The sequence below is a fragment of the Elephas maximus genome, chromosome 18, assembly GCF_024166365.1.
Source record: "Elephas maximus indicus isolate mEleMax1 chromosome 18, mEleMax1 primary haplotype, whole genome shotgun sequence".
NCBI classification, from domain to species: domain Eukaryota; kingdom Metazoa; phylum Chordata; class Mammalia; order Proboscidea; family Elephantidae; genus Elephas; species Elephas maximus.
This window is the reverse complement of record NC_064836.1, coordinates 13,722,899-13,738,439: the sequence shown is the minus strand read 5'-3', so window position 1 is coordinate 13,738,439 and position 15,541 is coordinate 13,722,899. Positions and strand designations below refer to the sequence as shown.

General features: G+C 51.4%; 1 protein-coding gene across 9 annotated transcripts in view; it reads left to right on the top strand.

Annotated features, from left to right (window-relative positions):
* Positions 1-15,541, top strand: part of PIK3C2B (phosphatidylinositol-4-phosphate 3-kinase catalytic subunit type 2 beta) — an 84,816-nt gene that overhangs the window by 24,367 nt on the left and 44,908 nt on the right. For 4 of the 9 annotated variants that reach the window (XM_049857896.1, XM_049857893.1, XM_049857894.1 and 1 more), the window contains 7 exons: positions 4,685-5,708; positions 8,972-9,072; positions 9,680-9,834; positions 10,129-10,249; positions 13,545-13,656; positions 13,805-13,884; positions 14,237-14,300. In XM_049857896.1, the coding sequence (XP_049713853.1) occupies positions 4,776-5,708; positions 8,972-9,072; positions 9,680-9,834; positions 10,129-10,249; positions 13,545-13,656; positions 13,805-13,884; positions 14,237-14,300 (1,566 nt within the window). In that variant the 5' untranslated portion in view covers positions 4,685-4,775. The other 5 variants (XM_049857899.1, XM_049857902.1, XM_049857897.1 and 2 more) reach the window with 5 other exon arrangements.

The window sequence follows — 15,541 nt, the reverse complement described above, 5'->3', positions numbered from 1 at the left end:
TTTAGGAACAGATCTTGTAACTAGGGAACTGCCTGTAATCAGATTTACACTTTAGAAAGCCGTCTGGCTGCTATAAGGAGAAAGCCTTGCGAGGGAGCAAGATCAGTGGGAAGAACTGTTAGGAGGCTCCTGTAATAGCTCAGGTGAGGGCCTGAATTAGAGCCATGGTTAGGACAGAAGGAGGGAATAGGCTGGGGAGGTATTAAAGCGGGCAAGTTGGCAGGCCTTGGTGATTGAATATGGGGGGAGGTGAAAGGAAGGAGGAATCTGGGAGGACTGGAGGCTTTCTAGCTTGAGTGACTGGGTGGTGCCATTGACTGCAACGGGAAACTAGGCAGGAAGAGCAGGTTGTGGGGAGGACAGAGGGTGATACATTGTGTTTTACATTTGGTGTTTGAGATATTGGTGGGCAGATAAGCTTGAGGGAGAGACATGCATTTGAAAATCACCAGCATGTGAGTGGTATGAATAGGTAATAAGAATAGATGACGTCATCCAAGCAGAGGGTGTAGAGAATTAACAGTGGGCCAAGAACAGGGTCCTGAGCCAATACCAACATTTCAGGGGTGGACAAGGGAAGAGGAGGACAAAGAAGGAAGTGAAGAACAAGGAAAAAAATAATGTCATGGAAGTCAGGGGGGAGAAATTTTTGAGAAGGGAATGGACTGCAGAGACAAGTGCAGAAATGTCCAGGCAGGTAGAAATGCCCACTGACTGGGCAGCCTGGGCGTTGTTGCTGGAGCAGTTGTGGTGGAATGTTGAGGAGCACAAGCCAGATTACAACGTGTTGAAGAATGAATGGGAAGGGAGAATTTGGTGCCACCACGTGCAGTCAACACGCTTGTAAAGCTCGGTTGAGAAGGGAAGAATGGAGAGGGCATTACCTGGAGGACAAAAAGTCAAGAGTGTTTAAAACCAAACCCAACCCACTGCTCTCGAGTCGATTCTGACTCATAGCGACCCTATAGGACAAAGTAGAACTGCCCCATTAGGTTTCCAAGGCTGTAAGTCCTTATGGAAGCAGACTGCCACATCTTTCTCCCAAGGAACAGCTGGTAGGTTCAAACCACTGACCTTTTGGTTAGCAGCTGAGTGCTTAACCACTGTGCCACCAGGGCTCCCAAGAGTATTTAGAGTGTAGGCTTTTTTCATTCCTTGTTTTTAAAGGCTAGAGAGGCATGAGCATGTTTATGCGCTGAAGATAGAGACCCAGTTAGGGAGAAGAGGTTGGAGGTATGAGAGGGGCGTAATTCATAGAGCATGGTCCTGGGGAGACCATGGATAAGGCAAGAGCACAAGAGGCTTGTACTTCAAGAGGAGGCGCCTACTTTCCCGAGAGCAAAGGAAGAGAGAAAGAGTGCACATGTGGATATGTCAGTGGGGAAGAGAGGCAGGAGTTGAGAGAAATGACTTCCAGTGGCCTTCATTTTCCTTCCACAGTGGAGGCAGATCTTGATGCTCTGCTCATCCCAGCTCAGGGCTGAGAGTGCAGTCATTCTCTGGGTCCAAAAGCTTTAAGCTACATCCAACTACGTGTAAAGCGCTAGGATCACCTTTTCCTGGGACTCGTTTCCATCTTGGGGCAGCCAAGTTCTACGTATCTTCATCTGCTTATCCATATCCAATTCCTTTGAATTTGAAATAGCGAGGACTCCCTCATGCTCTCTGTGGACACAAAGCAATCTATAAGGAGCTCCCTGCCATCTTTCTGTCAGTTTGTCGTACTCTGGTGGCTTCTGTGTCGCTCTGATGCTGGAAACTACGCCACCGGTATTTCAGATACCAGCAGGGTCACCCACGGTGGACAGGTTTCAGTGGAGCTTCCAAACTAAGTCTAGGAAGAGAGGCCTGGTGAACTACTTCCAAGATTTAGCCAATGAAAACCCTGTGGATCACAACAGTATCATCTGATATAGTGCTGGAAGATGAGGCCCAGGTTAGAAGGCACTCACAATACACAGTGGCCTCAACAATGGACTTGAGAATACCAATGATGTGGAGATGGCACAGAACTCGGCAATGTTTTGTTCTTTTATGCATGGGGTCACCATGAGTCAGAGTCGACTTGATGGCCACTAACAAGGAGCTATTGTAGGGTGGAGAAACTCAGCAGGCAGAGGAGTCAGTAGAGAGCTGCTTGGGATACCCCGAGGCTCAACTTGGGCTATTCCGTCTTTAGGGAACTACTCCATAAGTCCAATAGTTGTCAGTTTCATTGAGCCAGCCATGGCCCCATAGGTCAGGCTTTTGTGCCTGGGCCTGAGAGATGCACCAGGGTCCTGGAGGGTACCTCAGGCTACAGGACACCCTTGCCCTAACTCATGTTGGATCTGATGGAACTTGTCATCCAAGAATCTGTCTGAACCTTTCTTTTTCCTATTGATCTTTTTGACTTTCTAATAATGAGAAACAGCATGTTCCATATGTTTGTTGCCTGTTGGGTAAAGCAGTACGATAGAATGAACAATTTTTGATAATTGTATGAAATTGTGAACTTCTCTGTCACTAGTGCTAAGTGTTAGAAGTGACTACTTCACATTGACCTCACCCAACCCTCTCCCTAATCTCAGACCCACATACACACACAGGTCTGTGGTCACAGCTTCTCTTCCAGGCTAGAATCTCCTGAGGAGTTTAAAAAAGAAAACACCATTGCCCTGCCGCAGACCAGGAGTCTCTGAGTGGTGCAAATGTTTAATACACGTGGCTACTAACAGAAAGATTGGAAGATTGAATCCACCCAGAGGCACCTCAGAAGAAAGGCCTGGCCATCTACTTGTGAAAAATCAGCCACTGAAAACCCTGTGGAGCACAGTTCTACTCTGACACACATGGGGTTGCCATGAATCAGAACTGACTTGATGGCAACTGGTTATCTTACTGCAGACCAATTAAATCAAAATCTCTGAGTGTGGGTGGGGCATCAGTACTTAAAATTTTCCCCAGTGTTTTTATCATGCAGCCAGTGTTGTAAGCCACTGGGCCAGGCAAACCTTATTTACAACCATTTGTTCAGTGCCTCTTCTTTCAGGACATGGCCTCCAAAGAAAGATAGCAGCACTGGGGTAAATGGAGGGGCTGCTTGCAGCTGGAGGCAGTGATCCATGGACTCCAGCCCTTCTGGGTCCCGCCTAGCTTCTGAGGGCGGACAGAATCAATATTTTGGCACACCTGTGCCCCATCTGGCACCTGAGTCTCACCAGTTGGGAAGCTTTGTTTTATTGCACATATTTATGTATTTTAGGAGGATCCTAGTACAGTCTGGGTAATTATGAGATCTGTTTAATAAGGCTTTATTGAGGTACAATTGATATGCAATAAACTGAACATATTTAAAGTGTATAATTTGGTAAGTTTGACAGATGCATACACTGTGAAACCATTGCCACAATCAAGATAATGGGCGTACTCACCACCCCTGCCGTTTCCACCTGCCTCATTGTGACCCATCCCTCTCCTCACCCCTTTCTCAGGCAACTACTGATGGGCTTTCTGTGACTATCCATGAGTTTGCATTTTGCAGGGTTTTTTATAAATGGAATCATACAGTATATATTCTCTTGCCTGGTTTCTTTTACTCAGTTATTTAGAGATTCACCCATGTTACTGTGTGTGTCAATAATTTGTCCCTTTTTGTTGCTGAGTAGTAAACAATTGTGTGGATACATCAAAATTTGTTTATCCATTCTCCTGTTAATGGACGCTGGGGTTGCTTCCAGTTTTGGGATCTTACAAATAAAGCTGCTATGAATATTCACGTACAAGTCTTTGTGTGGGAATATCCTTTATTTATCTATTTTGATAAGTGAGTAGGGGTGGGATAGTTGGGTCATACGATAGATGTAGAACTGCCCTATAGAGTTTCCCAGGAGCGCCTGTAGATTCAAACTGGCGACCTTTTGGTTAGCAGCTGTAGCACTTAACCACTACACCACCAGGACTTCCATGGTAGGTGTATGTTTAACTTTTTAAGAACCTGACTCTTTTCCAAAGTGGTTGTACCATTTTACATTCCCACCAGCAGTATATGAGAGTTTCAGGTGCTCCACATTCTTACCAACACTTGGCGTGGTCGATATTTTCTATTTCAGCCATTCTAGTTGGTACATAGTAGTATTTCATTGTTGTTTGAATTATACTTTCATGATAACTATGTTGAGCATCTTTTCATCTGTATATAAGGTCTTTTATAATAGGCTCTAGTAATGTCTCCTTATTGTTGTTATTAGTTGGTGTCGAGTCGACTTCAACTCATGGCGACGTTATGTATAATATAATGAAACATTGCCCAGACCTGTACCATCTTAACAATATTGTCTCCTTAACTGTCATTAATATAGTCTGGTCCACCAGTCTAAACCCTTCATAATTTAGAGACTGATCACATTTCCTCTCAGCTGTCCTCTTTAAACTGACTGAAGAGCCCTTGTTTTCATTGTCTTCTCTTGGCTCATGGAAGGTGCCCATACATAGATGAATGGGTGGGTGGGTGGGAGGCTGGGTATGATAGGTAGATAAATGAAATTGTCTTGCTGTCTCTTTTTTTCTCCATTTTTCTGTTTCTTTCCATCTGTTGTCAGTACTGAAGAAACAAGCCCTGGCCCAGATTATGTCACCTGAGTCTAATTATGAATAAAGATTTCTGTGTGACTCAGTGATTGATATTTTTACCTCTTGCCTCCAGGTACCCTGACACCATGCCCCAACCCTGCAGACCTGACATTGGCAGGAAGTAGAAGACTTCTTCCTTGTCTCCTCCATCCCCCATCCTCACCATGTCTTCAACTCAGGGCAGCGGGGAACACTGGAAGTCCCTGGAGTCGGTCGGCATTAGCCACAAAGAGCTGGCGATGGCCGAAGCCCTGCAGATGGAGTATGATGCTTTGTCCAGGCTCCGGCATGACAAGGAGGAGAACAGAGCCAAGCAGAACACAGACCCCACTCTCATCAGCTGGGATGAGCCTGTCCTGGACTTCTACAGCAAGCCAGCGGACAGGAGGAATGACCTCAAGCTCTTACGTGGTCTCTCTGGCTCTGATCCTACCCTCAATTACAACTCGCTGTCCCCACAGGAAGGGCTGCCCAACCACTCTACCTCCCAGGGCTCCCAGCCTGGCCCAGATCCCTGGCCAAAAGTCTCCCTGCCTGGAGACTATCTCTGTATTTTTGATAGTTCAGATGCGGGGTTTTCTCTATCCCCAGGACCAGGGGACGTGGGTGGCTCTTCCAAAAAACTATCCCCACCTCCTCTGCCTCCCCGAGTCTCTATCTGGAATACCCCCCCTCTGCCGCCCAGAAAGGGGTCCCCCTTTTCCTCCAAGATCTCCCAGCCCAATGACATCAACCCTTTTTCACTGGTTGAACAACCACCAGGCAAACTGCAAGGGCATCGGATCCTAGAAGAGGAAGAGGAGCTGGGAAGTGGGGGCCAGGAGCACCTGCTGGGGTCCGTGGACTACGATGGTATCAATGATGCAATTACGCGACTCAACTTGAAGTCAACCTATGATGCAGAGATGTTGCGGGACGCCACCAGGGACTGGAAGGAGGGCCAAGGGCCCCTGGACTTCGGCAAGGACACCCCTGGAAAACCAGTGGCCCGAAGCAAGACTATGCCCCCTCAGGTACCCCCTCGCACCTATGCCTCCCGCTCTGCCAACCGGAAGAACGCAGCGCCTAGCAAGAACCGCAGGATTTCTGCCACGCTGGTGAGGACCTTATTTTGCTGCTTCTGTGCCCTTTCCCCTGTGTCAGTCAGAGGCAAGGCCTAGTCTCTTCTCTGCTGTTCCAAACCCACATCCACTAAGTACCCACACCTTTGGTCCTCCCTGCTACTTCTGCCTAGGAGCCCTGGTGGCATAGTGGTTAAGCAATCAGCTGCCAACAGAAAGGTCTGCGGTTCCAACCTACCAACTTCTCCACAGGAGAAAGATGTGCCAGTCTGCTTTTGTAAAGATTACAGCCTTGGAAACCCTTTGGGGCAGTTCTACCCTGTCCTGTAGGGTCGCTATGAGTTGGAATTGACTTGATGACAATGGATTTTTTGGGGGGAGGGGTTGTTCTATTTCTGGCCTCGGGACCCTGGGCCCTGGTAGGGGAGAGGCCCAAGGTAGACCTGGGGGAGGGGAGCCAGTTGGGCCATGGCTTTGTTCTGCATCCCTTGGCCAAAATGGCTCTGCTGGGAATTAGAACCCTAGTTCTTCTTCAGTGTGTGCCCACTTCATTAGGACTTAGGGGGTTCGTTATTGACTCCGTCGCTAAATGACTTGAGGGACTTGAGCAAGTTGCTTCCTGTTTCTGAGTCCCTGCTCTGCCAAAAACACCGTGTGGCAGTGAGGATCAACGATAGTGTTGGCCCCTGTGTGGTGCTGAGTCCCAGACCTGGTGCAGAACCCACAGAAACCCTGCCTGAGAGCCATTGTTAAGCGGACCAGGTGACTTGTCCAGAGCCACATGGCAGGAAATGAAGAGCCAGCCTTCAGCCCTAGTCTGTCTTGTTCCAAAGTCCACCCTCTTTTCCCAATGAAAATATTTGGGAAAATTACACACTGTAACAGTAACAGCTTTTATCAGTACATAGTATAAGATAGCATAGTATCATAACATCTGCATAGACACACTGGGCGGGTCTCAGGGTGGCTTTGATCTTTTTTCTGGTTTAAAAAGTGTCAGCAGCATCTCCATGGGTGGGAATCTGAAGACCACTGTGTGTTTCGCCCTCGACTCCTGGAAACCCTGAACCCAGAAGCCGTCAATAGGCACTTCCCTGGCTGATGACTTCTGTAGCAACCTGGGGTTCCAGTTTATTCCAGTTTATTGGGATAAACTAAGTCTAAGAGACACTGGGGCTTTCCTACCTTGTGTCCAGCAGTTGAGATCCTTCCCAGCTGTCTGGAAAGAGGCGCATAGTCCTTCCTTTGCTTCTGCTAAGAGAGCCCCCCAAAGCAGAATCAGCTCCTGGAATCCACCAAGAGCTTGGAGCTCAGAGCTTTTTAAAGGGCCTGCTCAGAGAGGTGGGGCTACTCCCGCTATTTATAGGGACTGAGAAAGTCCTGTTCCCGGCTCTGAGTTCCTCGGCTGGCTGTGCGTTCCTCGGCTCTGAGTTCCTCGCACAGAGCCAGGCCTGCTCACTGGGCCAGGCTACCCTGGTAGGTAGTCACCTCTGTCACTCCCTCTCTCTGCCTCTCCCCACTCGCCCACCCTCCCCTAGCCCCTGTGTGTCATCAGTGTTCTGAGGGAGCTCCGTTCAGTGCAACAAGCTCTTGGCTGTTGCCAGGGGGGAAATGCAGCCCCGGTCCTCTCCACCTCAGCTTGGTGCAGGGACTCAGCCAGCTAGGAGGGGGTACCCCTCTGGCCTTCGGCCCATTCCACCACCCCGCTTTCACCGGGCTTCCAGCCAGAAAGACCCTCTTTATCCTGGGCCTGCAGAGCCAGCTCTGGAAGTGGCTAGCTCCAAATGCCAGCCCGGTACCCCTGCTGCCAGCCTCTGCCTGGCAGACCCCCCCAGCCAGCATCGGGCGATGCCACCAGGGCCTGCCAGCCGGGCAAACGTAAGTGGCTTTTGTTTTCTTATGGTGCCAGTGAGTGGTACTGAAAGGGCATGGAAATGGCCTTCAGCAGCCGCTCTGTTCTCTCTCTTGCCTGCCCCTCCTCCCTCTCTCTCGATCTCTCTCTCACTTTTGTGGGTTAAATGCTGACAGTGGTACTATTGTTTTGACTGGGACACAGGCATGAACTTGGCAGAGCCAGGGCCTTACACGCCAATTGCCCCCACTGCCACCCTCCCCTCCTGTCACCCCCATGCGTGAGCAGGGGAGCAAGGCAAAGGGAGAGGGTCACCCAGGGGAAGAAATCTGGATGCTCAGATGAGGAACTCAGTTGCTGTCATCTCCCCCAGGGGCAGGGAAGACTGAGAATAGCGTGTGGGGAGGCTGAGAGGGGAGGGGCTGCAGGGTGTGCTCCCCTGGAAGCAGCTGTTGGACCCGGCTGCCTTCACCGGATGCAGGCTGGGGACTCCATCCGCGCTGCAGCTTCATCCCCCGCATGGCCTCCCAGGCCACCCTGAGCAGGCCTACCAGGCAGAAACCTGTCACGCACCAGCTCTCTCCCTCTGCTTCCTCTTGCTGGGGGCTGGGCTGCCTTGCTGAAGGGCTTCTTTAGAGCCCATCATGGGTGACTGAAAACAGCTCTGGGGCGGGAGCACCTTTGGAGTCTTGTCTGAGATGGTCCCCACCACCACACACACGTTCTCCGAGAGGAAGAGAGGCCAAGGCAGGCTCCCTGACATTCCAGCTGCTCAGAACCAGAGGACTCAGGAGCTTGGAGTTGCCAAGCCTGTGCCAGGTTCTCCCCTGCCCAGACAGCTGCTTTGACACTTTTTTCCTCAAATAGCATTGCAGAGAAGGCACGTGGGTCTGAGTCATCTCCTCCATCTAAGGGCTCTGGGGTGCTCTGCTTTGGGTGGCTGGAGCTTTTTATGGATGTTCAGGCGTTTGTCCAGGGCCAAGCTTCCCTGGGGACCATTTGTGCAAGTCCCTTGCCATGGCCTCAGTGGTGGGGCAGGGCAAACAGCTGCCAGTTCAGTGCACGCCAAGCCCCTGGGAGCATCCCCCCAGAAAGTCATCCAGGGCCCAGCATCTCTGTGCACCGCCTGCCCTGCTAAACTGAGTTTATCAGGCTCATCTCCTTTGGAAGAGGGTTTAGCCATACCCTTGTCCATCCTACCCAGGCTTCAGGCCTCAGCCAAAGCTTCAACGCCTGGTTTTCAGCTTGGTTCTTGCTCTCCTAGGACCACAATGCATGTAATTCTGGGTGGCTCGTGTTTTCTTTTGCCCTTGTCACTGGTTGTTGAAAGGCTGGAAATCTTTGCACCCGGAGCTTAAGATTTTAGAGTTGGGAATAGCCCCCCCTTGGGAGGGGGAGGGGATGTCATGAGGGAAAGGGCACTGAGCCAGCTGTTCTTCCCTTAAAGGTGGGCTCACGGCCCCGCACCGTCACCAATGGACACGAGTTGTTTGAGGTCTCAGAGGAAAGAGATGAGGAAGTTGCTGCATTTTGCCACATGCTGGATATGTAAGAGTTAAAGAATGGGGCAGAGAATTTGGGAGGGTTGTTGGGGCTGGGGAGGCAGGTCACCCATTTCAGAACTTCCTTTGAAAAGGAAGAAGAGCCATATTTAATAAACCTTAATTCATAGCTGTGGGATTTTCCTGTAACAGGTGTTTGCAGGCGTTTTGAGATTCCAAAAGTTTTACATTTTTAACAAAATCCATGAAACCTCCATCTAACAGTCAGATTATCCTAATCACTTTAGGCTCTGGTCCTCAGTTGCTCTTAGGAGCAAATGTAATTCCAGTAGAGATAAGAGTGTGATCCAGAGCTAAAAGAGAAAGGAAATTGATTTAGAAAAATCCTCCTAGAAACGAAACATGCGAAGCTTTGTCCCTTTAGAATTATCCCTGTGGTTCTGCTCTGCTTGTGAAATATTATGTAGCTGTGGCAAATGTCTCAGCAACAGGGTTTCCCAGAGGAGCTTGCCCACTGCCCCTATCCTGGCCTGCAGACCTACAGGGTCTGGCTGAGGGGAGGCAAGGGGGTGGGGGGGTCCCAGCAGGCCTCTTCTCTGACCACTCTCTTCTGAAGGCACAGTGAGGGTCTTTTTCCCTCTCTTCCTGCACAGCCTTCGATCTGGTTCTGACATTCGAGACTACTCTCTCACCGGATATGTCTGGAGCGCGGTCACCCCAAGCCCAGAGCACCTTGGGGATGAGGTAAACCTGAAGGTGACCGTTTTGTGTGACAGCCTGCGGGAGCCACTCACTTTTACCTGCAACTGTAAGTTAGTTGGGAGTTAAGTGTCCCTTGCGATGGGGTGGAGATGAGTGTGCTGTGGACCGTAGGATCCTTGCGGCCCCGATGAGGGGCAGTGGAGAAGCTCCTTTGAGGGACTGGCTATAGGGCCAGTTTTCTAGGTCCACAGTAATTTTTCCCAACCCCAAACTGTTTGCCAGCTTCATCTGTTGTTGATGGTTCTGGAGAAGGCTTAGCCAGGATGGGGATCAGGGTGGGGAAGCTGAGCCCTGCCTGCCCCGGAACCTTTTGTCATGGCCCCCCGACCCATTCTTCCAGGTTCCTCCACTGTAGACTTGCTCATCTACCAGACCCTGTGCTATACCCATGACGAACTGAGGGATGTGGATGTGGGTGACTTTGTGCTGAAGCCCTGTGGGCTGGAGGAGTTTCTGCAGAAGTGAGTGGACTGGTGGGGGCAGCATCTGCCTTCTGGGTAGAGGGATTGCGAGGGTTCAGGGGGCTGGTGCTGGGCTCAGGGCTGGCAGCTATGCCCCAGTCCCACAGCCGGGATCCTCGCTCTCTGGGCACACTCTCAGCCACGTTGCACTTTCCCCAGGAACTCTGTCTTCCAGTAGGGTTGGCTGGCTTCTGGGCCAAATCTGCTGTGGAAGGAGCTTGGAGCTGGGATCGGGCAAGGCTGGGTCATATCTGCTTCCAGACTTCTGCGTGTGGAGAGATGTGTGCTGAAGGGAAAAAGAGCTGTTTGGGGCTATTTCTCCTCCTCTAGATGATCTGTGGCAGCTTCATGGCCAGGGGCAGAAGGAGGACTAGGCAGAAGTGCCCTTGGGGGATCTAAGTGACAGTTGTTCTCTTTTCCCCTTTTCCCTGGCTGACACGCAGCTGTTTCTCTCCTCACCAAGGCTCACCTCTAATACCTCCCCATGCAGTGCCCTCTGCAGAAGTCAGCCTCTCTGGAAAGTCTGATGTGGACCAGCTGAGGCAGTCCCCTTTCCACTCTGCTGGGTCTGTGGAGTGCGAGGTGACGGAAAGGCAGGGGGCAGGTTAGGGGGTGAATCTCCCTCAGAAGGCACGGCCTGTGAGGCAGACTGTGGACCCAGCAAGAGGGCAGCAGACAGATGAGGAGATCAGCTTTCATCCCCCAAACTACAGACTGGCCATTTTCCACCATCTCTGGCCTTGGAGAAAGCAGGCTTCGGGCACTGGGGACAGAGAGGCCACCTGCGCCTCCCTTCCTAGGAATGGCTGTCAGCGCCACCCCTCGCTTTTTCTCTCTCACTTCCAGGTCTGGAGGCAAGGGTGGTGGATCTGTGTCTTGAGCATAGGGCTGGCAGTCAGGATATTTGGGCCTCTTTCTGGCTCAGAGCCGTTGTCTGGAAAGCTGGGGGGACAATGGGCCCTGCTGGCAGAACGCCAGGGGCCATCTTGGAAACATGCTCCATGTGGGGCTTGTTTGTACACTCTCACCTGGGGGAATAGGAAGGGGTCCTGGATGCAGGGTGTCCTGGCAGAGAGAGCCCAGGTAGCCCACGCTGTCGCAAGGGAACGAGGGACACACTGGGCAAATTAGAGCTCCCAGTCACACCCTTACAGCTGGTTTGATTTCAGGCTTGCTGATTCCTAGTTGTGAAACCCTGACCCTCTGTTTTCTCTGTAAAATGTAGTGAGAATTAACTGTGAGAATGACCCAATGAACAACTAATAAATATTAGCAGGAAAGGGCTTGGCCAAAGAGAGGAACATGTGAGGATGCGGATCAGGTAGACTGTTACTTCCCTGCAGCTCTCCTGTTCCTGCAGCCCCTGAGCCAGAGGTGGTGGGTTTCTGACTTCTTGCTGAGACCTGATGGAATGTTCTGGGTGAGGTGGAATAGGAGAGTCCTTGGCCACCCCCAAGCCTCCCCTGCTCCAGCCTGAGTGTACCAGGGAGAACTTTCCACAGAGAAGATGGAGCAAGTCCCTAGGCGACCTGTGTCCCTAACTTCCAGTCCTCGCTCCTCCTCCCGTTCTGAGGCTCTTCTGTTCTCTCCCATCCCAGAAAAAGCCCAGCGCTGCTTCCCAACCCAGAATCCGTGGGTGGTGCAAACAGTTAAGCACTTGACTACTAACTGACAGCTGGCGGTTCAAACCCACCCAGAGGTACCTGTGGAAACAGGCCTGGTGATCTAGTTTTGCTCTGTAAACATGGAGTCACCAAGGGTCAAAATCGACTCCATGGCAGCTGGTTTGGTTTTGGATCCTGGCCTAGCCCCAGGCTACTGAGCACAGACAACTACCCTGGGTAGGATGGAAAGGACCCTCTAGGGGTTCCAGAGAACTGCTAGCTCCCAAGGAGGCCCTCAGGTCTCCTACCCCTGCCTAGTAAAAAACCAAAACCAAACCCGTTGCCTTTGAGTCAATTCCGACTCATAGTGACCCTACAGGACAGAGTCGAACTTCCCTAAAGAGTCTCCAAAGAGTGGCTAGTGGATTCAAACTGTCCACCTTTTGGTGAGTGGCCAAACTGTTAACCGCTGTGCCACCAGGGCTCCACCCCTGCCTAGTAGGAGGGGCCGATACCTACTGGGAAGCTGAAGGCCAGGACACAGGCTGGGTTCTGATAAGAACCTTGAGACAGTCCCAGGGGAGGGTTAGGTTTCCTGCCACCTCCCCCGCCCTTACCACTCTTCCTTCCTCCCAGGACACTCCCATAGACCTGCCCCACAACCCAGCCTCTCTACCCCCCGGTTTTGGCTGTAGCTCAGTCTTAGCAGGTGGGGGCCAAGATGGGAGCCCTGACCCCATTAGGACGTGGAGAACAAGTCCTAGCTGGACCTGGATTGGCCTCGGGCCCTGGAACCTCCATCATCATCTCCACATACCCGTCCCCTTTGCTTTGCCTCACTTCCTTCCATATCTGCCTAGATTCCCAGCTCTGCTGAGGAAGGCAGTCCCTTTCCGGCTTCTGTTACTCAGCCCTTGGGACCCAGCCAGCCTGAAATCTGGCTTGGAGGCGGGACTCACACTCTGCCCTTTCTCTTGGGCTTCCTTTCTGATTAAGGTGTGATTTGGGGGGAGGCGGAGTCACAGAGGGACTCCCTAGGCCTCCTTCAGCTTCTCTGAAACTGAGGGGTCTCACGCGTGGGCACTTGAAGAGTGGGAAGGCATGCCAGTGGGTGTTTCTCAGGAAGTCTGTAGAGATTTTTGTGGTTGTTCACAATCAGGGGACAGGAAGCAGAACTTGGATGGGCTTGGGGAAAACAGATCTGGAATCTTGGTGGGATTGCTTTGTTTGGCCTCAATACCCCGATTGGTACCAGTGGGGAGCAGAAGATTTAGGGCCACAGTGGAGAGAGGGTGTCATTCTCTGAGCCCCACACCTAAGCCCAGGCTGACTCTTGCCATGTCTCCTCATGGTTGTTCATATACCAAAGCCAGGAGAATGGGGTTTAAACAACTTCCCCTCGAGAAGCCCCTCTTTCTCCCACTCCAACAGCTCCCACCCCCGGAGGGAGTCAGTGATAACCATGTAAGTAATAAATACCGAGAAGAGTGGATATATGTACAGACCAGGGGCTAAGTGTATCAGGTAGCTCTACTCCTTCTCCCAGGCTCTACCATGATATTTTCCAGGAGCAGAGGTACTATCACCTCACCTCCACCTTCATCCTGCTTCTCTCTCCCCAAAGCTAAGGTGTGGATCTCCCTTCTCACTGAGCTCCAGCTGCTAATGGTCTTGTCCCCCTACCCCACCAGCAAGCATGCCTTGGGCAGCCATGAGTACATCCAGCACTGCCGGAAGTTTGACATCGACATTCGACTACAGCTGCTGGAGCAGAAGGCTGTACGCAATGACCTGGCCCGGACGGTTCGTGTGCAGGGTGGCGATGGCTGCATAGAGCTGGGGAGGTGGAGTGGGCAGAGGGTGACATGGGACACACTGGGTGAGAGTTGGGTAGGAGACTGGGTTGAGATAAGGGCACCACCCCTCTCAGAACAGGACACTTCTTACACAGGTGAATGATGACCAGAGTCCTTCCACCTTGAACTACCTCATCCATCTACAAGAGCGGCCAGTGAAACAGACCATCAGCAGGTGAGAGTGGGTGCCATCCTGGATATGGTCCGGAGAGGAACTGTGAGGTGACCCCAATGGATCCTTTGCCTGCTTTCTGCCAGGTGTCAGGGTAGATCCCCATCCAGAAGATGTTACACCTCTTCCCTCCAGTGCTTTGCCATCACTCTCTAGGCCAGCAGTTGTGAAGCAGAGAGGACTTCCCCTCCTTCCATATTTGTGGAACTTATGGAAAGATGGGAACCTCTTTGAACCAGAGTCTGATTCCTGAGCCAAAGAGAGGAAGGCGGAAAGAGAGGGGGGAGTGGGTCCCCCCGTGCACTGGGTCTTTCCTGACCTCTCCTGTGATGTTTTTCTGCCCCCACCTCCCCAGGCAGGCCCTGAGTCTTCTGTTTGACACTTACCACAACGAGGTGGATGCCTTCCTTTTAGCTGATGTGAGTACACACCATAGGGGCTGGCCCAGCTGGCAAATGCTCCTTCATCTTCTTTCCAGCCCTCCTACGATCAGCTGGCACTGGACCGGGTCTGGAATAGACACTGAAATTCTGTCTGGCAGAGCACTTCTTTTCATCCCCCTAGCTCATGGGCAAATCAGTTTTCAGAAAGAAGCTCTGCTCCTCTGTAAAGTAGGCCAGGAGCTGTGCCCTGATCCCTGTGTCTGAAGTAAGATGCCTCTAAATCTAGGAGACATAGTGTTGTCTCTGCAGCTGCTGTACGCGAATGAGCACTGGCGTGTATACCCTACGAGCAGTGCCTGGCAGCCTCTGATTCGACGGGTGTGCCGGTGTCACAGGTAGAAAATCACAAGGTGGGAGAGGTTCCCAAATATAGGGAGGGATCAGGACTCTCACTACGTGAAGCAAGTGGTGCAGCTCCCAACAGGATTCCCCTAGAGTTTCAAGCCTTCACACCCATGATAAACATTTCCCCAAATGTGTTTGTGCTAAAGAGACTCAGACAAACCAAAATTACCAAACCTATTGCCGTCAAGTCAAATCCCGACTCACAGCGACCCTCTAGGACAGAGTAGAACTGCCCCGTAGGGTTTCCGAGGCTGTAAGTCTTTATGGAAGCAGACTGCCACGTCTTTCTCCCACAGAGTGGCTGGTGGGTTCAAACTGCCAACCTTTTGGTTAGCAGCTGAGCGTTTAACTACTGCACCACCAGGGCTCCTCAAAGAGGCTTAGACAGTGATCTTCCAAAAACAATCCCCGCCTCATTAGTCCATTTAACAGTGGTCATAGATTCTTCCCTTTTGGGGGTGCAGTGTTATATCTAGTTCAGCCCTCTACCTGCTGCTAGAACCCTTTTTGTAGCAGCCCTCTGACCATGTGCAGTGTGAAGGGAGAGTTCCCTGCACACCTACGGTGTGTGCTTGTCTGGCTCTACACTAGTGGCTGCTGGTGACAGACAGGTTTAAGAGTAGTCTTAGCCTTCAGCAAGCTTGCGTTCTTGTTAGCAAAGTGGCATAGTAACATTAAGTGAGGAGTAGACAGAAGATGGCGATGAGTTAATCAAGGGCTCTTGGAGGTCAGTAGAGAGGGGGATTGTCTAAGGCTAAAGTATTCAGAGAAGGAGCCCTGGTTAAGTGCTCAGTTGCTGACTGGGAGGTTGGCGTTTCGAGCCCACCAGCTACCCTGTGGGAGAAAAATGTTGCAGTCTGCTTCCGTATAGA